Genomic DNA, 25,800 nt, shown 5'->3' with positions numbered 1-25,800 from the left:
GTAAAGAAAAGAGAGGTAATACCCTTACCAGCTCAACATAATAAAACACTTGAGAAGATGACACCAGCCAGTGTAATAGATATGTAATAGATATGAAGTCCCAACCTTTCACTCTTCCACACGATATGTGATATATCAAAACTCTTACCAAAGGCAAGTATTTCACAGGTCAGATGGTGAGTGATAATGTTCTCCAAATCATCAGGCAAACTATCCAGACTAGCAGGCAGTGAATTGTCTTGTAAATCTTGTTCTGACTCCTGTTGCTGTATGGGGGTTGGTCTCTCTCCTATACCCCTCACACTCTGTGACAGATAGTGCCCAAAAAATAGTGGAACAGGCAATAGTGCATTACCTCTTAACCGCTTGCCGACTGCTCACAGTATATTTACTGCGGCAGTCAGCCCCTCACAGGCAGAGTGACGTAGGTCTACGTCGCTCGCCTGTGAGGCTCTGGGGAGCGAGCGCGAGCCCGCGGAGGCGCGCACCCGCGCGGTCACGGACCCCCCCCCCGCGCGTGTGACCAGCGGACCCGATGTCCGCCGGTCACTCAGCGATCGGCGGGGGAGAGGGAGAATGTCAGGCAGCTTGTGTAAACAAGCCACCTGTCATTCTCCTCGCTGTAAAGACACTGATCACTCGGATCTAGTATGTAGATCCGTTGATCAGTGTCCTTACAGCTCAAGCCACAGCCAATCACAGTAGAAAGCACGCCCCTAGGGACACACACAGCCCCTCCCTCCCAAATAAAGTTAACCCCTTCACTACCAGTGTATTTTCACAGTAACAGTGCATATATATAGCACTGATTACTGTAGAAATGTCACTGGTAACCCCAAAAGTGTCAAAAATGTCAGTCAAGGGTCCGATCTGTCCGCCGCAATGTCGCAGTACCGCAAAAAAAATCGCAGATTGCCGCCATTACACGTTAAAAAAAAAAACACCAAAAATGACAAATCTTTCCCTTTGTTAGTAAACGCGATAACTTTTGCGCAAACCAATCAAAATACGCTTTTTGCGATTTTTTTTTTTTACCAAACATAGGTAGCATAAAACAAATTGGCCGAAAATTTTAAAAAATTTTGATTTTTACATTTTTTTTTAAGGAATTTCATATAAAAAAATGTGAAAAATATTGTTATTTTTGCAAAATGTACGCTCTTTTTTTGTTTATAGCGCAAAAAGTAAAAATCGCACGGGTGATCAAATACCACCAAAAGAAAGCTCTGTTTGTGGGAAAAAAAGGACGCCAAATTTGTTTAGATACAGCGTCGCACGACCGCGCAATTGTCTGTTAAAGTCACGCAGTGCCGAATCGCAAAATACCCCCTGGTCGTTTAGCAGGAAAATCCTCCGGGGCTTAAGTGGTTAAACGACTTTATTAAAAAAGGTAGAACACTTACAGTTAAGTGGAATAAATAGACGAATACAAATTCAAACGTGGCCGCTCTGCAGCACGGACCACGGGTGGGGATGGCGCAGGCTTCTCTCCCTGACGCGTTTCCCCTGACGAGGCATCGACTGGGAATGGAGATAGGGCTTCATTCACTATCAAGAAGATTTCAGCCTTTTTTCATTTTGGACTTGTTTTGGACTGCTCATATTTCCATAGCACGTTTTTGTTCACATTGTGCACCATTTATAATATCTGTGTATATTTATTCATTAGGTATTTTGTTCATTGTGTTTTCCTTTTTGTTTCAACACGCATTGCTCACATCTAGCGCACCCATTTTTTGCACATATACACTATATGGTCTAAGGTTTTTGGACACCTAACCATCACACCTATATGTGCTTGATGGAAGGCCCATTCTACAACCATGGGAGCATTCGTTTTGGATCCCCCTGCTGCTCTCCATTTGACATCCATATGGGTGCATGTCCTCCACGGTAAACTGTCTGTTCAGTGACATGCACCTGGGTGTCAAATTGGGAGCAGGGGCTATATCCCAATAGACATCTATGGGACTGCCTGCAGGGGGGTGCATGGTACACCTGTGCATCCCCAAGTGTGCAAACACAGCCCTTGCACTGGTGTGCGCTTATGCATACCCGTATGAACAAGGCCATGATGTAAATAGTGATGAATACTGTATGTATAGCACAGTATCTCACACCAGCCTGTGTTCAGCTTTCAGCACTTCAAAAATCTTAGGGAAGTCTAATCACGTCTGCATAACTGGCTGCCATCTAATGCCTTTGATTTCATTAAAATGTTCTAATATTGCACAAACTGTCAGATGTATTATTGGTATAATGCAAACTTTTCTTGCAGATCGCTCGGGATGTTGACGGTTTGGGGAATTACATCATGCTGATACACAAACAAGTAGGCCAGCTACATCCCAATTCGGGGTATTACTTCCATCCCATTTTCCCAGAATGGGTCCTCTTCCATGAATTCAGTGTGGCAGATAGCAGCTGTATACGGATTGCCACAGAAATTTCCCCACAACTGTAAGTACTGAAAACGTCCCCCTCCGATGTTTCCCAAAACCTGCTTTTAAAGCCCTACTCCAGCCAAAACTCTTCCGCGGGGAAGGACCTAACCCCCTTCCATGTTGTTGTTGCCTGAATGTCTGTTGAGGGGATATCCCACCACTTCCTGTTCTGGTGACACCGTCACTCAGGGGTGTTGCTGGGGACAGGAAGTGAAGGGAAATAAGTGCTTGAAATCCTTTCCACGCAATTAAAATAATGTTTATCTCTTACTGTCGTAACAGGAAGTGAGGGGAACACACAGATCAGATAGCACCACACACCACATAGTCCCAAACCCTTCCCTGCTCTATCCAAAGCAAAATAATAGGTTTTAGTGGAGGTGTTCTTTAAAAAAACCTAGAAAATAGTATTTAGTATAAACCTGTCATAAAACATATGTGGGCCATTATTGCCCTTCTGAAAATGCTAGTGGCCTGGCTTCATTACTTCCAAATCCCAGACTAGGTGCAAGTGTTCATTAATGAAGCTCACAACTCCAGATCGCTATACTTGTTTTGGGATAGAAAGTCGAAGCATCAGCATGACAGTCAGGCAGCTGGCATTTTCAGAATGAGGTTGGTATTGGTATTCTATAGCAGTGGTCCTCATCCCTGGCCTACAGGGCCCACTAACAGGCCAGATTTTCCAGATAACTGAAATACATCCCAGGTGATATCATTTGCTGCTCATTGATTGCAGTATTCTAGTCTGCATCTCCCCAAGGTAATACCTAAAATCTGGCCTGTTAGTGGGCCCTGTAGGCCAGGGTTGAGGACCACTGTTCTATAGTATTCATTAAAGAGACATTTATCTGAAGATGTCATTCATTGTATTCCCGAAATCACCACTCATCCTTTCACCTTCAACTTGCAGTAATTAAAGATATATTGGTTTTTCTGGAGCGCAGTCATTTTTTCCAGCCAATCAGAAAGCAGTGCTGGGGGTGTATGAATGTGCATCATTTACCCCTGGGATTAGCAGAGCTGCATTCTACATCCGTAAAACTCTGCGCTACTGATTTCCTCCATACGCAGAACTGTGATTAGAGGAAAAAAAAAAAAATTGTGTGGGCGGCGAGAGAGAACAAAAAGCGGCGAGGTTCCCATCTGCCCCCACAGTGGAGAGAGATGTCACTTGCTGCAGTGGCTGGCTGGATAATCTGTGTTTTATTGAGATCACAAAAAGCAGAGACCATTTCCTTCCCATGTACCTCTGCCTGTAAATCCCAGTATAAACCGGGGAATCCAAATGTTATTACTTTAAAGGAAGGGAGAGTGGATTAACTGCTCTTCTATAACCCCCCCTCCTTGATTTTCCCTGATAATGGCCTTCATTCTGCAGCTGAGATCAGCACTCCTTTCTATTTGATGCATAAACAAATGGCATTTAGGAAAAGTAATTTATTACCAAAATTCATTCAGGTTCCACAATTCGATATACTATGGCTCCATTATTAAGAAATGTATGTTGCCACACCAATGGATGATTGTACTGCCCTGTGATTTAACTTACTGGGGTTTTTTTGGCAGTGGGGGGGGGGGGGGGGGGTTACGATGTCAAGGTGGTGCATCATCAGGAAAGCCTACAGTGGATAAAAATAAAAAGGTCTGTGATGTAAAGAAAAATGACAAAGAAATAATTTCAGAACTTTTTCCACCTTTTTAATGTGACCTATGAATTGCACAACTCAGTTGAACAATAAACTGAAATCTTTTAGGTGAAAGGAAGTAAAAATAAAAATCTAAAATAATATGGTTGCATAAGTGTGCATACCCTTAAACTAATACTTTTTTGAATCACCTTTAGATTTTATTACAGCACCCAGTCTTTTTGGGTATGGGTCTATCAGCATGGCACATCTTGATTTGGCAATATTTGCCCACTCTTCTTTGCACTCTGTCAGATTGTGAGGGCATCTCCTCCTGTGCACAGCCCTCTTCAGATCACCGCACAGATTTTCAATCTGATTCAGGTCTGGGCCATTTCAAAACGTTCATCTTCTTCTGGTGATGACATTCCTTTGCGGATTTGGATGTATGGTTTGGGTCATTGTCACGCTGAAAGATAAAGTTCCTCTTCATGTTCACTTTCTAGTAGAAACCTTAAGGTTTTGTGCCAATATTGACTGGAGAATAATTCCCTCCACCTTGACTAAGGCCCCTGTTCTAGCTAAACAGGGGCCCAAAGCATGATGCTGTCACCACCATGCTTCACTGTGGGTATGGTGTTCTTTTGGTGATGTGCAGTGTTTTTGCGCCAAACATATCTTTTGGAATTATGGCCAAAAAGTTCAACCTTGGTTTTATCAGACCATAACACATTTTCCCAAATGCTTTTGGGAGACTTCATGTGTTTTTGCAAAATTTAGCCGGGCTATGATGTTTTTCTTCCTGAGAAAAGGCTTCTGTCTTGCCACTCTACCCCATAGCCCAGACATATGAAGAATACAGGAGATTGTTGTCACATGTGTCACACAGCCAGTACTTGCCCGATATTCCTTTAATGGTGCTGTAGGCCTCTTTGCATCCTCCCTGACCAGTTCTTGTCTCGTCAATTTTGGAGGGACCTCCAGTTCTTGGTGATGTTACCGTTGTGCCATCATTTCGCCACTTGATGACTTTCTTCACTGTGTGCCATATCTAATCCCTTGGGAATTCTTTAGTACCCTTCTCCTGACTGCTACATTTTAACAATGAGATCCCTCTGATGCTTCGGAAGCTCTCTGCGGACCATGGCTTTTGCTGTAGGGGCGTCTAAGAAAATGTCAGGACAGTACTAGAACAGCTGAACTTTATTTGGGGTTAATCAGAAGCACTTTAAATGGCAGGTGGGTATTGACTCCTAATTAACATGAGTTTGGACACAACTACATACCCAGTTATAACAGGGTGTGCACACTTAAAAAACAAAAATAATGTGGTTGCATATTTTCATCTTTATCTCGTTTTTTTATATCACAGAAACCTGACATTTTAACAGGGGTGTGTAGACTTTTTATATCCACTGTATGTGTTACAATAGCAATTCATCGGCAAGGTACAGCTGCCACATTACCTAATTAAAGTCACTCTTTTGCTGGCCAAAAAAGCTGAAGAATCTCAGTTGCTTATGAGAGATGTGACATCTTCCAGGCTTGTCCAGCAAAGGACACCCTACCTCAGGGAAGGTACAGATCCTAAAATTGTTCACAATAAACAACCAAATTGGATGGGATGGTGATGTCAAGCTCCTTGCCTCATCCAATCAGAGAAAGCTTTGCATTCATTCATTCAGAAGGTATAAAGCATTCTCTGAACGGCGCCTGTGCTGAGCAGCCGAACTCCTGTGTTCAGAATGCAGCAAGGCAGATGCTTGGGGCCTGGAAGCAAGTGCAGATCACTGGAACAGCAGTGTCTGCGTAAGAAAATTCCAGCTTTCAGAGTCATTGGAAAGGTATGGGGGTGTGTGTGTATATGTATATATAGTTACATTGGACCAATGTAACTATGTCGAGACTTCGTTCCTCTTTAACTCTTTTGCATTATAGTAAAAAAAAATAGCCATAGCTCAGTTTCTGACTGGGAATCCTCTGTGTAATAGTGTAGATTTAAGCCACCACTGTGCTCTGGCTTAGACTATCTAAAGGAAACCTACTAATCTGTGTATTTGTTTTTCAAAGTGAATGTGTTTCTGAGGCCTAAAGGGTAGACTGAACAAGATACCAGTGTTCAAAGCCATACATGTTTTAGACTGGCTGTAAAATCTCCATCAGATTTACCAAAGCTATGTAATGAGAACAGATGTAAACAATCCAATTCATTTGTATCTCCATCAGACAGGCCCTAGCACTACATAATTGGAAGATCTGAGAGGTGGTATAATCAGATTGCATAGTAAGCTCACAGCAATGGACTTTTTCCAACAACGGTAATAAAAAAAATAAATTGCTTTAGTACTAATAAAGGACCACTGTTTGTGCCGTAATATTTGTTTTATTTCCCTAGCTAGCTACAGGAACGCCTGTCATTGCAGTTATGGTTTCAGTAAAATGCCATAATGAAAGGGGAATTGCACGGGGGTTTTATATAATTGCCACACATACAAATAAGCTCCTGTGTGCCTACAGTTACCTCTCAATCTTGAATATACAGCCAAATGCAGTATTGGTTGTAATCAGCTATTGTATATGTAATGGGCCATACACACTATAAGATTTTCTGAAGACTTTTTCCTTTAGACTTACTAAAACCATATAATATAATAGGAGGTCAAACCTAAATACTTTCCATTTGTATGCAATCTGGCAGGCCATTGCACTACATATAGAAAAGGTAAATCTGAAGGAAAAAAAGTCTTCAGAAAATCTTATAGTGTGTATGGCCCTTAAGGGCCTGTGTTGGTAGGCTTTTTGTTCATGTCAGACAAATTTTGCATTCCTATACAACAAGTCTTTGGGAATCCAAAACCTGCTTGAAGCACATTAGGAGAACAATTACAAATGCACCAGTCAGAATTCTGAAGTATCTCCATGTTGTTTACAGCAAAGGTTCCCAACCTTAGTGAGACCAGGACCTTGTACAAAACCTTCCATGCTCCCCAAATAAAAAGAAGTTTATACTCCCAGAATGATAGCAATAGCCCTCACTTCATTAATGTCGGTGGGTTTGGCCCCCAGGCAGAATAACCCTCCGTTGATGTTTGTGAGATGTCTGTTGCAGAATCCAGGGTTTGGTGGGAATTCCCAAGGGCTTATACAACGCAGCATTCAGGTGCGGGAGGAACCCTAGGGTGGCCAGACATGGGCAGGGGGAGCATTAGAACTAAGACATGTGATGTCAGTGAATTTTATAAGACTTTGCAAGGACCCTTGCATGTAACCTATATTGCTACACCTAAGAGAACTGCACATCACACAGCCACTAACCAGGGGCCTATGAATCAGCACCGATCTCACTAAGCTTACCTATATCACCAGTGCCCTCTGGGCTGCCACAGAGCATGCAACCACCACTACGAGTCATTGGTAAGGGCACACTGCTGAGCAATGAGAGCTGCTGGGGTGTACTGCTGTCTGACATGCATGGCGGCTCCCCATCCTCTCTTCCCTTGTTTTTGGGGGATTATCAGTACTCCACATTCTGATCCTCCTCCTTGGCGTCTTTCTGTACCAGTGAAGAATTGAAAGCTAAATCGACCATATCTGCTCAGTGCCCTGGGAACAGGTACAAATGTAGCTACAGGCAAAGACTTGTGAGCCAGACTTGGCCTAGAGGTTGAGAAATGCTGGTCTACAAAACACCAATAGCCTTACTGACCTACACCTTGTGATGAACTAGCCAGTCTAGGAGGGTGCTTGAGGCATAAATGCATGTAAAGCAATCTTACCTGAAATTCATTCAACTTGTTTATCTCCTTTTTAGGTTCATGCAGATGGTGCCCCAATATTACTTTAGCAATCTGCCCCCCAGTGAAAGCAAAGAGATTCTAGAAACCGCTCTGGAGTGTACAACTAATATCGCTGTACCGGAAGACCCGCCAGAAAATCAGGTAAAAGCCACGGAGGAAGAAGAAGCATCTAGTGCAGCCGAGCAGAGATGTCTCATACAATAAACTCGCCTGCTAAAAAAAAAAAAAGGCAACAGAAGTGCAATATGTGTTCCAAACACAAAGGAGTTTTAATGAACTGTGAACTTAACAGACAGATGTTACACATTCAGGATTTCATAGACTTTTGTATATTTTTCTTGCAGAATTTTGTCTTGGTAAAAATAATAATAAAAATATAAATCCTGTTTATAGTACACTGTTGCTGCAGCTTATTCCCTTGTGAAATGTTTTCCCCTTCTGAAGCAGCTGGAAGGAAAGACTATAAAATATTGGAACTACATGACAGTGCGTAAAAAAGGAGTCACTGGTTCATCCTGGAAACTCAGTCCTTCTTTACACGGATAGATATTCTTTGAACTTCTCAATGATGGCATTCATTCTGTCAGCTGGGACCAACATGACTGTCCTGAGAGGCTTCATAGGAACGTCATCGAAAGACCACCTTCCTCCTAGCTGCGAGTCACACTCTTCCTGTACAGAATAGTTGAATTTCAGGGTTGCTTGCTGCAAAGACACACAAAAAAAAAAAAATATCAACTTCTGCTTGCTTACAAGGATATTGAAAACCGATCCCTGAATGTATGACAACCAACCAGATTTCAGCTGTTTTGTCTGATGTGGGTCAGACAACGAAAAGAAACAGATTATTTCCATAATAGAAGGTTATGGGATCAGTTCACACAGGACACACCTGGAATGGGCCCTTAAAAGCAAAAAAAGGGTATCTGCGCTACTTTTGGGCGACCGAGAGCATTGGCAATACACAGAAGATCGACAGGTTTGCCTTTTATGGCAACAAACACGTTTTACTTGCTCTGTGTAATTGTTTTTTTTACAGAGCAGCCCCGATCCTCCTTTTCTCAGGTCCTTCACTGGCACTCTGGGCCCCTCCACCTTGCAGAGTACCCCCATGGCAAGCTATTTGTAAGTATGTATGAGGGGGCTAAAGGTTTATTTACCTTCATACATAGAATGCACAACAGTAAAAAACCTTGTCTTTAGAACCACTTTAACATTTTGAAGTGCTATTTTTATGTCCCTCTGTTACTGAAGAACATTTTTATAGGGGACGACCAATCCCTTCTAGAATCCAACATGGTGAGACTCTCTAATCCACTCCCCCATGTAAAAATGCAAATACTTGATTTTCTGTGCTGTCTTGCTTTCCTTTCCATAGAAATTACTTTATTCACTTTAATGTGCCTTTGAACTTGCTAGAAAATTTACTCCAGGAGAGCCCACTTCCTAGAACAGCCTGCACCCCCTCTGCATATCATGGTGCTCTCCTCTTCCAGGAGTGTATAATTACTCTAAGTGCTGGTCTAGCTCCTCTGCCCCACCCCTCACCTTTTATATAGCTTCCAGTGGAGGAGCAAATGGGAAACTATAAAGCAGGGATTCCCAAACTACGGCCCTGCAGTTGTTCAGGAACTATAATTCCCATCATGTATTTGAATGTCAGAGTTTTATAATGCCTCATGGGATGTGCAGTTTGGCAACAGCTGCAGGGCTGTAGTTTGGGAATCCCTGCTATAGAGTGTCACCCGAGTCTGCTGGGGTGGCTCACAAAACATTCAAGATGGTGGCATCGAGCAGCAGTCTCATTCTACACCAGGGAGCCGTTTTACAGGTAAAAGAAAAACATGCAAAAAATAATCTTATGGGAATATTGTTGTTGATAGAAATGGTCTGATCAGAGGTCTCTAATATCATTCCACTATACACAAACCCCTAAGAACTAGGGTAACCCAAAAATGGTCTTGTAATTAGCCATCAAATGCATCACCAAAGGCTGTTGAAAAACTGTTGCCCTAATGCAACCTACAGTATCTTACAAAAGTGAGTACACCCCTCACATTTTTGTAAATATTTTATTATATCTTTTCATGTGACAACACTGAAGAAATGACACTTTGCTACAATGTAAAGTAGTGAGTGTAAAGCTTGTATAACAGTGTACATTTGCTGTCCCCTCAAAATAACTCAACACACAGCCATTAATGTCTAAACCGTTGGCAACAAAAGTGAGTACACCCCTAACTTTTGTGGGATACTGTATCTTCATTTCATCATCAAACCTGCCTTGGAAAGATTGATTTGGTTGCTATGGACTGTCAAAAACATCTTCTTTGTTCCCCAAACACTAGAGGGGTTTAAATGGATGGCACTGGATCTTGGGATGCTCCTAAATAAACCTTGCAGAGTAAAAAGTCTTTTGCTGGAGTACAGTGTGCCAAGGACAGGCTAACTGGAGAAGGTTAGAAGAAAAGAATACCTTCCTGGGCATCCTGGAAATATTTCAGGAAAAGTGGACATAAGAGCGCCACACTAAATAGTCCAATTTATTCCAAGATAAGTCTCCAAAATAACAATCCAACCCATTTCAGGGGGCCAGACTTGTACCCCTTTCATCAGGGCCTAGAATGCTGTATAAAAAGAAATGGACTCTAAAGGATAAGCTCACCTTTTTGTAATGTTACACCCATATTCAGAGTGTATTATGTTACGAACAGACCCGCACCTCACTGATCGGACAGCTAGCAGGGATCTTCTCCCTCGTGCTAGCTGTCACAATTTAAAAAATTGGCCTTCCCGGCCACATCACTCATTCAGTGTCCTGCAACTGGAGAACTGCAAGGTCCAGCAGCCTGTAGTTTTCAATGAAACTGGAGCACCGTGGTAGTTTATTTTCTTCCTTCCAGATTGTATCTGCTTGCCCAAATGGGATATATGGGCACACAGATACACTGGACAGACCTGCTGGAGACCTGCATGGCACCAGCGAGCTGCTGATTGTATGTGCAATGCTTTATAGGCTCCAAAACAATAAATGCACATTTTACCTGCTGCAAAAAGTGCATTTATTATTTTTTTCTAAAAAGTGAACTTATTCTTTAAATATCAAATTTTGAAAAAAAAAAAAAATCTGTTAATTGCCATTTTTAAAATTGCCGCAGCACCTAATGACTACTTCAGATGAAAAAAAAATAAATAAATACTTTCAGACTCTAGTTGCTTTGATGGGGTGCTCTTCTAATCTACCTGGAATTGGGCCTTTAAGGGAAAGTAGGCCTATTTAGTGCAGGTCTGGGCAACTCTCTGGTTGTTCCCAAACAGCAAGATGGCAACCCAGTTACTTATTACAGCTGGAATGTGTTAGCGCTCTTTTTTCCTATAATTTGCGGATAAATGAGACCTGCAGAGTTTAGGCCTGGGCAAGGTCCCTGGCTGGATTTTTCGCTCCCCAGCAGCAAAATGGCTGCACAATGGCCCACATCGGATTTTGTTAGATTGCCTACTGTTTAACGTTATCTCCTACAAGTAACCTCATTATTGAGACATGCAGCCATCCCTGAGCTCCACATGTATCTACTCCCTCGCCTCCACATCCAGGGAAAGCACAGATCATTCAAATACATATTTTAATTAAATGTAATTGAGCGTGGATTAGAAATGAGGCTCATTTTACACCTAGAATGTGCTGTAAAACATATTTGATGACCACATTAAAATGTAGTTTAACAGCAAGAAATGTATTTGTGGCTGACTATTAAAAATGGATTTACTATAGCCAAATGATCACCATTTTACATTGGTGAGCAAAAGAAAAGTGACAGGCCAGCAATCTACACAAAATAAACATTTCTCCATATTGGTTGAAAAGATCCTCATTTTATTTCCTGAAACAATTTTATAGTCACATTTGTGGGAAAAGGTATTCATACCCCTTGAAATTTTCCACATTTTGTCATGTTACAACAAAAACCATAAATGTATTTTATTGGGATTTTACAGGATAAACCAACACGAAGTGTAAGGAAAATGCTAAATGGTTTTCAAAATAAAAATCTGAAAAGTGTGGCACGCATTTGTATTCAACCCCCTTTAAGCTCCATTTCCACTATTGCGACTTGACACACGTCAAGTCCCACAGCAAGTCAAAAGCCATTAATTTCAATTTGGCCCGTTCTAACTGCTGCGACTTAAAAAAAGTTTTTGCACTACTTTTGGGCCGACTTCAGTGCGATTTCCTTCTATAATGAGGGGACAAGTCGCACTGAAGTCCCCAGAAGTAGCCGCAAACAAGTCACACTACAAAGTTGCGCGACTTTGTAGCCGCAATAGTGGAAACAAAGCCTTATGCTGATACCCCAAACTCAAACCTAGTGGAACCAATTGCCTCCAGAAGTCACCCAATTAGTAGAGTCCACCACCTGTGTGTAATTTAATCTCAGTATAAAATACAGCTGTTCTGTAAAGCTCTCAGGTTTGTTAGAGAAGCTTAGTGAACAAACAGCATCATGAAGGCCAAGGAACACACCAGACAGGTCAGAGATAAAGTTGTGAGAAGTTTAAAGCAGGGTTAGGTTATAAAAATATCCCAAGCTTTGAGCATCACACGGAGCTCTGTTCAATCCATCATCTGAAAATGGAAAGAGTATGGCACAACTGCAAACCTACCAAGACATGGCCGTCCACCTAAACTGACAGGCCGGGCAAGGAGAGCATTGATCAGAGAAGCAGCCAAGAGGCCCATGGTAACTCTGGAGGAGCTGCAGAGATACCCAGCTCAGGTGGGAGAATCGGTGCAATTTGACATGTCAAATCGCAGCCTACTCCGGGCAACGGCACGGTCCAAACAGACTTTGCAGCGCCGCACCGATTTGCAAAAGTAGTTCCTGCACTACTTTTGGCAACTTTGGGGGCGATTTTTATAGACATCTGTGCATGAACCTACATAAAGGTCTTTCAACTCGCCCCCAAATGCGGGTTTGAAATCGACTACAAACCCACAAATCTGGCCTTTATGAAAGAGTGGCAAGAAGAAAGCCATTGTTGAAAGAAAGCCATAAGAAGCCCTGTTTGCAAGAAGCCATGTGGGGGACACAGCAAACATGTGGAAGAAGGTGCTCTGGTCAGTTATGTCAGAAATTGAACTTTTTGGCCTAAAAGCAAAATGCTATGTGTGGTGGAAAACTAGCACTGCACATCACTCTGAACACACCATCCCCACTGTGAAACATGGTGGTGGCAGCATCATGTTGTGGGGATGCTTTTCTTCAACAGGGGGAGTTGATGGTGGATGGATCAATCTTAGAAGAAAACCGGTTAGACTCTGCAAAATACTGGAGGTGGAGGTTCACCTTCCAGCAGGATAACGACCCTAAACATACAGCCACAATGCAAAAGGTATAGAGATCAAAGCATATTCATATGTTAGAATGGGCCAGTCAAAGTCCAGACCTAAATCCAATTGAGAAGCTGTGGCAAGACTTAAAAATTTCTGTTCACATACGCTCTCTATCCAATCTGACAAAGCTTGAGCTATTTTGCAAAGAAGAATGGGCAAAAATGTCACTCTCTAAATGTGCAAAGCTGGTAGAGATATCCCCAAAAAGACTTGCAACTGTAATTGCAGGAAAAGGTGGTTCTACAAAGTATTGACTCAGGGGGCTGAATACAAATGCATGCCACACTTTTCACATATTTATGCGTAAAATATTTTGAAAACCATTTATTTTATTTCCACTTCACAATTATGTGTTACTTTAATCTCTCACATAACATCATAAAAAAACACATTTACGTTTTTGGTTGCAACATGACAAAATGTAGAAAAGTTCAAGGTGTATGTAAGGCACTGTAGGCCAATATATCAATTTTGTAATCGGAGTGTTGTGTCCCTTCAAAACGGTTAAAGCGGTAGTAAACTGTTGGAGTTTGAGAAAAAAAAAAAGCATAATATGTTCTAGTACTAGCACATTATGAAATACTTCCCTTAGAATGAAGTCCTCCAGCAGTGTGCTGTCACCGCTGAGAGGGCTTCAATCTTCGCATGGTCTCTCCTGTATGAGTGGCTGGAGCCCTAATAACATCACTCTCACGCATGCGCCCTTGGCTCCGGCACGGTATGCCGGACCTTCAGAGTGCATGCGCCGGTGAAGTCACCGGCTGCATCCAGGGTGAATATCTCCTTAACGGTGGACATTTAGGAGATGTTCATTTTATCACAAAGGAGACTTTACTACCTCTTTAACCACTTACCGCATATTGACATATATATACGTCGGGTAAATTTGTGGGGTTATACCGGGATGATGCCTCTAGCTAGAGGCATCATCCCGGTACCGTGGTTAACAGCCAACGGTCGGCTTTCCGTCGGTAACGACCGATGCAGCTCGGGAGCCGCTCGATTGTTACCCAGGTGAGCGGGAGGGGACGCCCCCTCCCGCCACCTTCCATGACTTTGCTCGGGGCTCCCGTCCCACCGGGAGCCCCGAGCACCCAGCCGGCAGGATGGAGTCCCGATCAATGCCGGAAACGGCTTTGATCGGGTCTCCGATGACGTAACACGGAGGCGGCGTCCATGACGTCACTTCCAGGTTATTGTGCTGCAAAAAGTGGCAAATTTAAAAAACGGCTGTATGCAAAAACGCCGTTTTCGGCGTTTTGCATACATGGAAGTGTAGTGGAGGGGTTTGGGGTCTTTTAGACCCTCGATCCCTCCATAAAGAGTACCTGTCACACATATTGCTGTCACAAGGGATGTTTACATTGCTTGTGACAGCAATAAAAGTGATCAGATTTTTTTTTTTTTTTTTTTAAAAACCTGTAATAAAGTTAAAATAAATGGGAAAAAAAAAAATTTAGCCGCCCCCGTCACCGTTAGCGCATGCACAAAAAAACGTATACGGAAGTCGAGCCGCGAATGAAATCGCTGTTCAAACCACACATGTGAGGTATCGCAGCGATCGCCAGTGCGTGTGCAATAATTAAAAAAAAAAAGAGCTACACTAACTCTAAACTGGTAACCGTTAAATAAATTTAAAGCGTCACCGATTGAGATCTCTATTGACCGTAGTTTGTCGCCATCCCACGGGGGGCGCAATTTTAAACCGTAACATGTTGGGTATCCATTTACTTGGCGTGACATCATCTTTCACAATATACAAAAAAAATGGGCTAACTTTACTGTATAGTATTTTTTAAATGCAGTGAAATGTGATTTTTCTAAATTTTTCCAAAAAAATGGCGTTTTAAAGACTGCTGCGCCAATACCGCGTGACAAAAAATATTGCAATGACCGTCATTTTATTCTCCAGAGTCTTTGCTAAAAAAATATATATAGTGTTTGGGGGTTCTAAGTAGTTTTCTAGGAAAAAATACTGATTTTAACTTGTAAACAAAAAGTGTCCGAAATATTGCTGGGGCTTAAGTGGTTAAAGTGTATCCAAATCCAAAAATGTCATATTGCAGCTTACCACACGATATGGTGACTGTATTTGTTTTCTTTTTCAGGCCTTGTTTTATTTTCACCTGGTGATCAATTTTCTGAATAAAACACTTCCTGGTCTCTGGGTGGCTACGCTCACTCCTCCACTGTATCCACACAGGGAGCCATGGTTGTAGGCCAGGTTAGACAACAAACAAAACTTTCTCTACTCTTCAGCTCCATTACAAGGATGGGGGGCAGGGGAATTCATAGATAACAGAGGATAGCTTGAAGGAAAAGAACATGGTTTTATATCAGTTGAACTTAGTGATAAGGACATGGCATTTCTGGCCAGGTAACCGGTTATTTTCTATTCTTGCTAAAAATGGTCATAGGCTGAAAAAAAAGAAACGAAGGTACTCACCACATCCAATGACTGATAATTTGCACTATATTACATTTTTATCCTTGGGTTTAGATACACTTTAAATAGGCAGCTCACCCAAGAGTGATATTTCCGTTACACAGCCTGGTGGGCTAAAGCTGACCACTTACAAAGAAGTTGCCCATTACTTTCATAACCAATTGGGCGCTGCAGCAAGTTAAGGAGCACCGGACGTTCTTCCCAAAAGTCATAAGGTGGATGGAACCAAACCAGATCTTACCTCATAGAAAAACTCATCTTCAGCATTTGCAAACATCATCTCCTCCTTGCCCTGAGGTCCTCCACCTCTATTGGATTTCTTCTCAGGTTCCATGAAAGTTTTGCTGATAATGAGATAGTAATAGCATTTGCCGCATGGCTTGTTGGTTCGCTGGGCTTCTGCAAGCTCCTTCCTGTTTGGAAGTACAAGTGGGAACAGATAAAGTGCCATTAAAGGATATCCTTATTCTTGGTCTTGTAATTTGCTATTCATTGAATCATTCCTCAATGCGTTTTTCTGGCTCCCTGTAACTCTCCCAGTGAGCTACCAAACCTCTCCCTTTCCCCACTCACATGAACAAACTAACAGTCCCTGAACAGCAAAAAAAAAAAAAAAAAAAACAATTTAGAGATTTGATGACGGCCTGAGAGCAACAGAAAGTACTTTGAGTTCAAGTGGAGCTCCATTTGTTTGTGTGTTTATTAAAAGTCAGCAGCTACAAAAATTGTAGCTGCTGACTTAAAGCAGAGTTCCACCCTGGGAATGTTTTTTTTAATAAACATACCCCCGGGACAGTCAGGGCTAGTGCATTCCACAATGGATAGCCTCTGATCTGTCCCGGGTAGCACTTACCTGCAAGAAGAAATACTTACCTTGAAAATGTATTGTCCAGCGCTGCCATCTCAGGTGTGGGCAGCTTGAAGCCAGCGCGATCCTCTTCTGTGTCCTCTTCCGTCCCATGATGCACTGCACCGGCCACGCAGCGTCATCCCTGCACAGCTTCTGGGCATGCCCAGAAGCTGTTTAGCAAGGTATGACGGCGCCTGCACCGGAACTGACGTCGGGGCCGGTGCAGGCGCATTGATTCCTGGGAGCGATGAGGTTCAGCTCCCAGGAATCATTGCAAAGCCAGGAGGTGACGAATCGCCGTGGCCGCCGAGGGGAGGAAGAGGAAGTAAGGTAAGTATATTTTATTCTAAACAAAGTAATTAAAAAAAAATAAATAAAAAAATTGCCATTATCCATTTGTTTTTCAGGTGACCCCGGAGCGAGAAGATGGAGGCAAGTATAATTTGAGGCTGGAACTCCGCTTTAATAAACACGCACTCACCTGTCCCAAAATCCAGTGATGCAGCTGCCCGAAGCCTTGCTCCTCTCCCTCTGCTCTCGGTGGCATCACTGGCGTGGGAACCCCGGCTGTGACAGCTTGGGGCTTTACAGACGGGTGCGCACGTCCCGCTGCGCCTGCTGAATGGCCGGGCTTCTGGGATCTCTGACATGTCCCAGAAGATTGCAGGGAGAGGGAGAACTAGGCGGCCTGACGGGAGCGGGTACCTGTCATAACTAGGGTATCTGCTTTACCCCCAAAAAAATGACATCCTAAATGTGGCATGTCAGGGGGTCAGGAGCACTTAAAAGAGGAAGTTCCACTTTTGGGTGGAACTCCGCTTTAAGAATATATACTTGAATAGAATTTTTTTCTTTTTTAATTAAAGCTTAGTTTCACGAAATCTTCGTCCTTATACACACAGCATTTTTTTTCAGCTCTCCTAAACGCCTTTCCTCCTGGCAGCAGCATTTTGCCAGAAAAATTCTTGACATGTGTAATACATATAGAAACGTTTAGGCGTTTATTCATTGGCCAATAATTTATTCTGGCCACTGAAATAAATTAACGCTTAAGTTCTGGACACACACAGCATTTAGACGCCTCAAGTGTGCTTTCTGCCAAAACGCTGCTGCCCCTGGATGTACTGGCAATGGGTTTTTTCATCCTCTGAACCCCTGTGGACACATAGGATAACATGAAGAGGTGTTTAGAGGCAGGAAAGAAAAAAATAAAAATTGCCAGATGCCCGTAACAGAAGTGGGCATCAGACCTTATAAAGAAGCAGTCACAACTGGACTTATGCCAAAATCAAAAAATTCAGTCTTAAAGAGTCACTAAACCCACATCATAAAAATAATTCTCAATAAATGGTGTATTCCATGCTGTTCATACTCACTCACTATAAGATTAGTTGTCTGTATTCTGCAAACACCTGGTTGATCCTGCTGCTCTCTATCTCCCCCTTCGGTCCCCAATTCAGCTAGGGATTTTGCAGCTGTGGTGACCGCACATGCTCAGTTTGCAGTGAGTTTCTATGCTGAGCATTTCCTCCCTATCACATCTGGGCATCCCATATGGCTTTAGAGTCACACATGTAGGCATATAAATGACAGCCCAATCCCTCCCTCCTCCTCCATGCCCACTAACCAGCTAAACACAATGGAGGCAATACATTTACATGTAGATTGATGGAGGCTTCTACTCCCTCCTATTCTAAGACACAGGCTGGAGGGTAGTGACACAGCCTGTGACAGGCAGAAATCCGGCCACACCATGTTATTGCCAAAAAACCATAAGGATTTCATTTCACTTTCACCCCCTTCCTGCCCAGGCCAATTTTCAGTTTTCAGCACTGTCACATTTTGAATGACAATTGCTCAGTCTTGCTACACTCTAATGACATGAAATTGGTATTTCTCTTACGTCCTCCGACAGTCGCCGCCGCTTCATATTCGTCACAATGGGGTATTAGACTTTGCTCCGAAGGAGTAGCTAGGCAACAGAATGTTAACATTAAAGCTTTTAACATATCCCACCCTCAAGGGGTGGTCCCCTCAGTCAATACCCTCCTACTTCCTGCAACCATATCTCAGTTTCAATGTCTAGCTTGTCAGGAGTAGCTGGTTCTCTCTGTGCTGGGGCTTTGTGCCCCAGCCTCTTTCTTCTTTTTTGATTTTTTGTTTGAGTTTTTTCTCTATCTTTACCTAGCTGTTCTTTTTGTCAGCATTAGTTAGTTCTTCTGACGAAGAGGATTATGCGGGCTGGGTCTCGGGCTGATCCCCCTGGTCGCAGGTCGTGGGTCAGTGGCTTCCCAGCCTGCCATCGAGCGTTCGGCCAGGTAACGCTCCTGGCACAGCGAACGACCCATCCCTGTTCGGTGCAGGGATGATTGGTGAGGTGGCTACCTCACTGGACGCTGTGCGGTTTCTTAACCCCCATTTTGTGCGTCTTGTATGCGACTCTCCCTGCCTTATGTGCAGCGGCTTGTTCGCCTGTGCGGGTCCCCCACGCCATTGAGAGGTAAGTGTATCTATGTGGGGACCTGTCTGTCTGGGGGGGTGTCAGTCTGAGACTGTGTAACCTGCCTCTGTTCTCACTGTTTGTCTCCCTATCATTCTGCTGCATGCTGCGGGCTGCAAGGGACAACGTGCTCCTTTTGAACAGATCAGGGAGATCTCGTTGTCTATGTTGTCCAAGAAGGTCGCCTTTTTGGTTGCGATCACTTCGGCTCGCAGAGTGTCGGAGCTGGCAGCTTTGTCCTGCAAGTCTCCGTATCTGGTTATTCACTTGGATAAGGTGTTCTTGCGACCTAATCCTTCTTTTCTTCCGAAGCGAGTTTCGGAATTCCATCTAAATGAGGATATTGTCTTGCCTTCGCTGTGCGCGAAGCCTAAACACCCGAAAGAGGTGAGTCTACATTCTTTGGATGTTGTTCGGGCGATAAGGGTTTACCTTAAATCGACTGAGTCTTTTCGAAAGACGGATTCCTTGTTTGTTCTTCCTGAGGGTCCTTGGAAGGGCATGGCGGCGTCGGCCTCTACCATCGCCAAATTGATCAGGCAGACCATTGAACAGGCCTATGCTTTGCAGGGGAAGGTTCCCCCTGTGCCTGTGAAGGCGCACTCTACTAGATCTCTGAGTACATCTTGGGCCTGTCGTCATGGGGCTTCTGTAGCCCAGGTGTGTAAGGCGGCGACCTGGTCGACCGTGCACACTTTCACAAAATTCTACAAGGTAGATGTTCAGGCATCGGCGGATGCTTCTATTGGCCGCAAGGTTCTTAGTGCGGCAGTTCCCTAGGGTCCCTTGTTGGGACCTCTGGCTGTTGGGATAGGTTTTTTATCCCCTGGTTCTTTGTTTTTTCCTGGGTTGTTGCTCCTGTTGAGCAATTTTTTTCCTGTTGCCCAGCTGGTTTCCTTCCTTTGGTAAGGTTCCTTTCTTTGATGCGGAGACTGCGTTGCCTTACGGCGCGGATGCGTTTCCCACCCCTCATGTTTGCACTGCTTTGGGACGTCCCCATTGTGACGAATATGAAGCGGCGGCGACTGTCGGAGGACGTAAGAGAAAACTGAATTTTTGTAAAATCTTACCTGTAAAATTCCTTTCTCTGAGTCCTCCGACAGTCGCCGCCCCCGCCCCTCTTTTGGGGTTTGGTTGTATACTCTACTGCTATTCCACTGAAACGGAGATATGGTTGCAGGAAGTAGGAGGGTATTGACTGAGGGGACCACCCCTTGAGGGTGGGATATGTTAAAAGCTTTAATGTTAACATATTCTGTTGCCTAGCTACTCCTTCGGAGCAAAGTCTAATACCCTATTGTGACGAATATGAAGCGGCAGCGACTGTCGGAGGACTCAGAGAAAGGAAATTTACAGGTAAGATTTTACAAAAATTCCGTTTTTTTTCACACAAATAGAGCTTTCTTGGTGGTATTTAAATTAAGGATCAACCGATTGTCGGCAACGCCTATCGGGGGCCGATATGCACTTTCCCCGATATATCGGAATCGGCCCCTGAGGTTACCGATATTGCCGATATTTAGGGAAAGTGCTTGTACCGTAGTGATGCCTGCAGCCAGAGGCATCATCTCGGTACCGGCGTCCATAGCCGACGGTCGGCTGACTTGTAATGACAACCGATACGGCTGAGAAGCCGCTCAGCTGTCATTACAGGGAGTGGGAGACCCAGGCATCCTACCTCCACTGCCGCCGATAAGAAGACCCCGGTGTTCCGTGAAAAAACCATACCCGTGAGAAATCCATACCCTCGTCACTTCCGGTGCACCTACGGAGGGTATGGATTTCTCACGGTAGTTAAACTTGCGGCGCTTACATTAAAACAGCTCCTCTGCAACACAAATCATCTCCGCTCTTCCCCCTGTCACTCCCCTCATCTCCCGTAATAAATATAAAAGCGGATCACGGAGCCGCGATCGCCGTCATTTACATATCATACACCCGCCGCCGCTTTTATATTTATTACCGGAGATGAGGGAAGTTACAGCGATACCAGAGGAGATGATTAATGTTGCAGCCGAAGTGTTTTAATATACCCGCCGCAAGTATAACATTAGACACAGTGCTGTGATAATTTCATGCCCACCGAGCATGCGCACTTCTCTGATTCTTTGATGTTCAATTGCGTCTCCGGGGCTCTGAGCATGCGCACTGCTGCGCTGCTCAGCTGTTTCAGACCGGAAGTGACGAGGGTATGGTTTCTTCACGGGGTATGGAATTCTAACGTTACACCGGTCTCCATGTAAAAAACCCAGAAGTGATGTCATGACATCACTTCCGGGTACTCGGCGCCAAATTAAAAAAACTGACAGCGTTCAAAACAGCCAAACTTGGCATTTGAATGCTTTTTGGTGCCGAGGAGGGGTTTGGGGTTTTTTTAAACACCCAGATCCCTCCACAAGGAGTACCTTTAGAAAAATAAAAAACATTTTTTTTACATGTCTGAAAATATCGGCCGATACCAATATCCGATGAACAAAATATCGGTATCGGCATTAAAAAAAAACTATATCGGCCAATCACCAATTTAAATAACCACTGTTTTTTTTTTTTTTTTTTGCTAAACAGCCGAAGAAAAGACCAAAAACTTTGATAAAAAAAAGTTTTTCATAAATTGTTATAAAATGTTGCAAACAGGTCATTTTTTCTCTTTCATTGATGTGTGCTGATGAGTCTGCAGGTGGGCACTGATAGGTGGCATGGATAAGCTGCACTGATAGGCACTAATTGGCAGCACTGGTGGGCACTGTTGGGACTGCACTGATATCAGTGTAGATGTCCCTTTTACACAAACCGGTTACCGGCTCGCTTCTCCGCATATTGTCAGCGTGAGGAAAGGAATGCCAATAACCAGCTTGTGTTTACATTGTGATCAGCTGTGATTGGCCCCATACCCCCATCTGTGATCAGCTGCGATTGGCCCCATACCCCGATCTGTGATCAGCTGCGATTGGCCCCATACCCCGATCTGTGATCAGCTGCGATTGGCCCCCATACCCCCATCTGTGATCAGCTGCGATTGGCCCCATACCCCCATCTGTGATCAGCTGCGATTGGCCCCATACCCCCATCTGTGATCAGCTGCGATTGGCCCCATACCCCGATCTGTGATCAGCTGCGATTGGCCCCATACCCCGATCTGTGATCAGCTGCGATTGGCCCCATACTCCGATCTGTGATCAGCTGCGATTGGCCCCATACCCCGATCTGTGATCAGCTGGGATTGGCCCCATACCCCGATCTGTGATCAGCTGTGTTCTAAGGACACCGCAATCAAAGAGCGCCTGGCGCTCACGGGAGAATGTCCATAGACGCTCTCCCAACAATGTGAGCCATGCTGTAGCTATCTTTCGGCTATAGCGCGGGTGGGAAGAAGTTAAAACAGTTTAATATTTATTTTTACTCTGTATTCCAAAGGCTGCTTTTTTTTTTTTAACCTCCCGCTTGCGTTTCCCTGCAGCCAGGCTGGGGAAGATCTGGATCAGCTCTATATCGATTAGGAATAAGGTTTTTCTTTTTATTAAAATAATTAGAGTGCCATCATCCATATACAGAAATAGAAGGGACAATGTAAATTAAACAGTGTGCGTTTAGTATCACTTTAAACCTAAGCAAAAAGCTAAATAGGGATGGAATACCTGTCATGATTTACATTTCTGTCCATCCAGTCCTGTGATTTACACAGCTCTGCCACACAACACAGCCCTGTCTAGAAGGGCAGAAGCCCTGGTTTTCTCTGCTGCAGTTAAGCAACACTTACAGGTCTTGTCCTTCAACCAGTGTGACTGGACAGGAGGAGAGAGCAGAGTATGCTCAACAGTACTGCTTCCCTTTTCACTATCAGCATGTTCCTTGCACTCCTCTGAACTCTGCTGTACAGGGGCATGCAAAAAAGTTAAAGAACTATGGGCAAACCCCCCCCCCCCCCATTTTGGATAGAGTAATGGAGGGTTATAACCCCTGTCAGATTTTCTTTTGCTATCTGTGTCCCATTGGGAAGATTTCCCTTCACTTTCTGTCCCATAGCCAAACAGGAAGTGAGAGGAAATCCCTGAAAATTAAGGTCACCAGAACTAGTGTCCCCATTAGAAGATTTCCTCTCTATTACTTTTCTGGGGACAACCCAAAATTATGGATTTTCTTTTACTTGCATTTTAAATGAGGAGGGTAAACCTCCTTGACAAGTGCATGGGGAGTAATAAAAAAACGGACAGGTGTTCGAATCCCTCTCCATGCTATCCAACACTTACAAAAAAAAAGAAAAGGTTTGCCTTAGTTATACGTTAATATCAAGCCGAATCATGTGCTTATACTTTGTGTATTTAAAAAAATAAGTGTTACTATGTGTTAAAGAAGAACTAAGACCCCTTTCACACTTGTGTGACTTGTCCTGCGACTTGGGACTGCAAACTCGCATGACAAGTCATTCTCCATGATTTCCAATGAGTACCACTCATATCTGTACGACTTCAAGTCACAACGACTTCAAAGTAGTCCCTGCACTACTTTTGGCCGATTTTAATGCATTTTGAGGTCTAAAGACCTAGGCATTGCCTAAAGTCGGGGTAAAAATCGCTTGACTTAAGTCGCACAGGTGTGAAAGGGGCCTTAACTAACAACTTTTATTTTAAACAAGCAAAAAGTTGGGGGAGCAAACCCTGAACATGTATTTCTAAAGCTGGTGCAGCTATGAACCAAGCGACATGTATATTAAAAAAGAATAGCGCGCAAATGCAAAAGAAATGACTATCAAATATGGAGACAATCCATAAATAAAAATGGGGATTTGGTCCAACCGTATGGCCATATTGTGCAAGCAGCAAGGAGTGTTGTCTCCAAGGGTTAGAGAGGCTGGATTCACCCATTTTCTATGGATAGTGTAGGACCCACTGATAATGGGGTACTTTGACGTAGTGGTGGGCTTGAGCACGATATGGCCATATGGTGGGACCAAATCCCCATTTTTATTTATGGATTGTCTCCATATTTGATAGTCATTTCTTTTGCATGTGTGGGCTATTCTTTTTTAATATACATGTCGCTTGGTTCATAGCTGCACCAGCTTTAGAAATACATGTTCAGGGTTTGCTCCCCCAACTTTTTGCTTGTTTATTAACTTTTATTTTATCCCTCCTGCATACAGAATTGCTAAATTCTTATTCTATTTTTTACTGTTTTATTAATTTTTTTTGTGCTGCACTTTTGGGTTTCCAGCCTAGGCGGGGCCCCGCTGCCTTCTAGAATTGCTACATCACAACTTTCCCAGGAGGCAGGGTGTTACTTAGCGGCCACTGTGGGGGCAGGATGTGTGTGCACAAACGCTGCCAGGCAGTAAAGTGGCAATCTGCCAGAAGCTGGCAGCGTTATGTGCAAGTACAGAAATCGCCCCGCGCATATGCACCACTGGCCTCTGCCTAGACCTGGAAGACACCAGCAGCCCATATATGCACATGCGTTCATTCTAAAAATGATGGCCCAATAGAGGGGAGCAAAATTATTTTACGATTAATGCCTCGTACACATGCAACGATTATCGGCCGATCGATCGGCCGTCTTTTGTCCAGTGTTGTTGTGTTGGTTAAAATGTGCTCTAGACTGCACACAAATTTTAATCGGCCAACAAAAACCAACTTCAGAAGTGATGTCATGTGATGATTAACTTTCCGTGTGTTTTTTCTTCTCCGAGCATGCCCAGTCTTGCTCATCACATTTTTGTCTGCCGAAATCTGTACTGACTGATGGAAAATTGGCCGTTCTTGCGACGGCCAACAAAAATTTTATAGTCTGCACACCAGATTTTGTTCAGCCGAAAAGTCGCAGTCGGTTGTTGGAAGCATCATACTAACAAGCCGAAAATCGGCCAATCGGACGTTGGCCGAAAATTCACGACCAACTATCGTTGCGTGTGTACGAGGCATTAGTCCTGCATTAAAGCGGAGTTCCGGGCACAAAAACTATTTTTTTTTTTTTGTGCCCCTCCGCTAGGTAGACCTGACCTGAAAAGGAATTGGATAGTTATTTTTATTTTTTTTGTTTACTCACCTTTTTATTGAAGATCGTAAATACTCACCTCTGACTGCTTCCTCCCTCGGAGCCGCGGCTCACCCCGTCACTTCCTGCGCTGCGATGATTCCTGGGAGCTAAACGTCATCGCTCCCAGGAATCAATGCGCCGCACCGGCCCCGCTCGTCACTTCCGGGCGACGCCGCATTCCCCTGCTAAACAGCTTCTGGGCATGCCCAGAAGCTGTTTAGGAATGCGGCGCCGCGCCGGAAGTGACGAGAGGGGCCGGTGCGGCGCATTCTGGGAGAAGAAGACGCGGAAGAAGACGCAGAAGAGGACCGCGCCGGCTTCAGCTGCCCACAAGAGAGATGGAAACGCTGTGGAAGAAATTTTCTAAGTAAGTATTTCTTCTAAAAGGTAAGTGCGAACCGGGACAGATCAGAGGCTAGCCATTGTGGAATGTGCTAGCCCTGACTGTCCCGGGGGTATGTTCATCAAAAAATGACTTCTGTGCCCGGAACTCCGCTTTAAGAAACACAGAGTATTCTTGCATGAATGTGTGCCTTTTATATCTGCCCGGAGTTCAGCTTTATATACCGGACTATTCTCTCATAGCTGCCATTGTCTCCAGCAGCTCTTTGCAGATGACCAAAAGCTAATTAGGTCATAAGTTCTACCTCAATCCTGAAATGTAATATAAAAAAGATAAAAAGAGTCCAATGAGTGATTTATAACTTCTCAAT

At 43.9% G+C, this 25,800-nt stretch overlaps 2 protein-coding genes across 4 annotated transcripts in view; one reads left to right on the top strand and one right to left on the bottom strand.

The window, feature by feature from the left end:
• Positions 1-8,264, top strand: part of DHX32 (DEAH-box helicase 32 (putative)) — a 186,961-nt gene extending 178,697 nt beyond the window's left edge. For all 3 annotated transcript variants that reach the window (XM_082269371.1, XM_082269372.1, XM_082269370.1), the window contains 2 exons: positions 2,279-2,460; positions 7,884-8,264. In XM_082269371.1, the coding sequence (XP_082125497.1) occupies positions 2,279-2,460; positions 7,884-8,073 (372 nt within the window). In that variant the 3' untranslated portion in view covers positions 8,074-8,264. The remainder of the gene's footprint in view (positions 1-2,278; positions 2,461-7,883) is intronic.
• Positions 8,116-25,800, bottom strand: part of BCCIP (BRCA2 and CDKN1A interacting protein) — a 42,776-nt gene continuing 25,091 nt past the window's right edge. Inside the window, exons 6-7 of the mRNA XM_082269382.1 lie at positions 15,949-16,120; positions 8,116-8,574 (exon numbers count right to left, since the gene is read on the bottom strand). Coding sequence (XP_082125508.1) covers positions 8,404-8,574; positions 15,949-16,120 — 343 coding nt within the window. The 3' untranslated portion in view covers positions 8,116-8,403. The remainder of the gene's footprint in view (positions 8,575-15,948; positions 16,121-25,800) is intronic.

This window comes from Pelophylax lessonae (genome assembly GCF_965119305.1).
Source record: "Pelophylax lessonae genome assembly, chromosome: 9".
In the NCBI taxonomy this organism is placed as follows: Eukaryota; Metazoa; Chordata; class Amphibia; order Anura; family Ranidae; genus Pelophylax; species Pelophylax lessonae.
The sequence above is the reverse complement of the archived record's forward strand: the minus strand, read 5'-3'. Positions and strand labels throughout refer to the sequence as shown.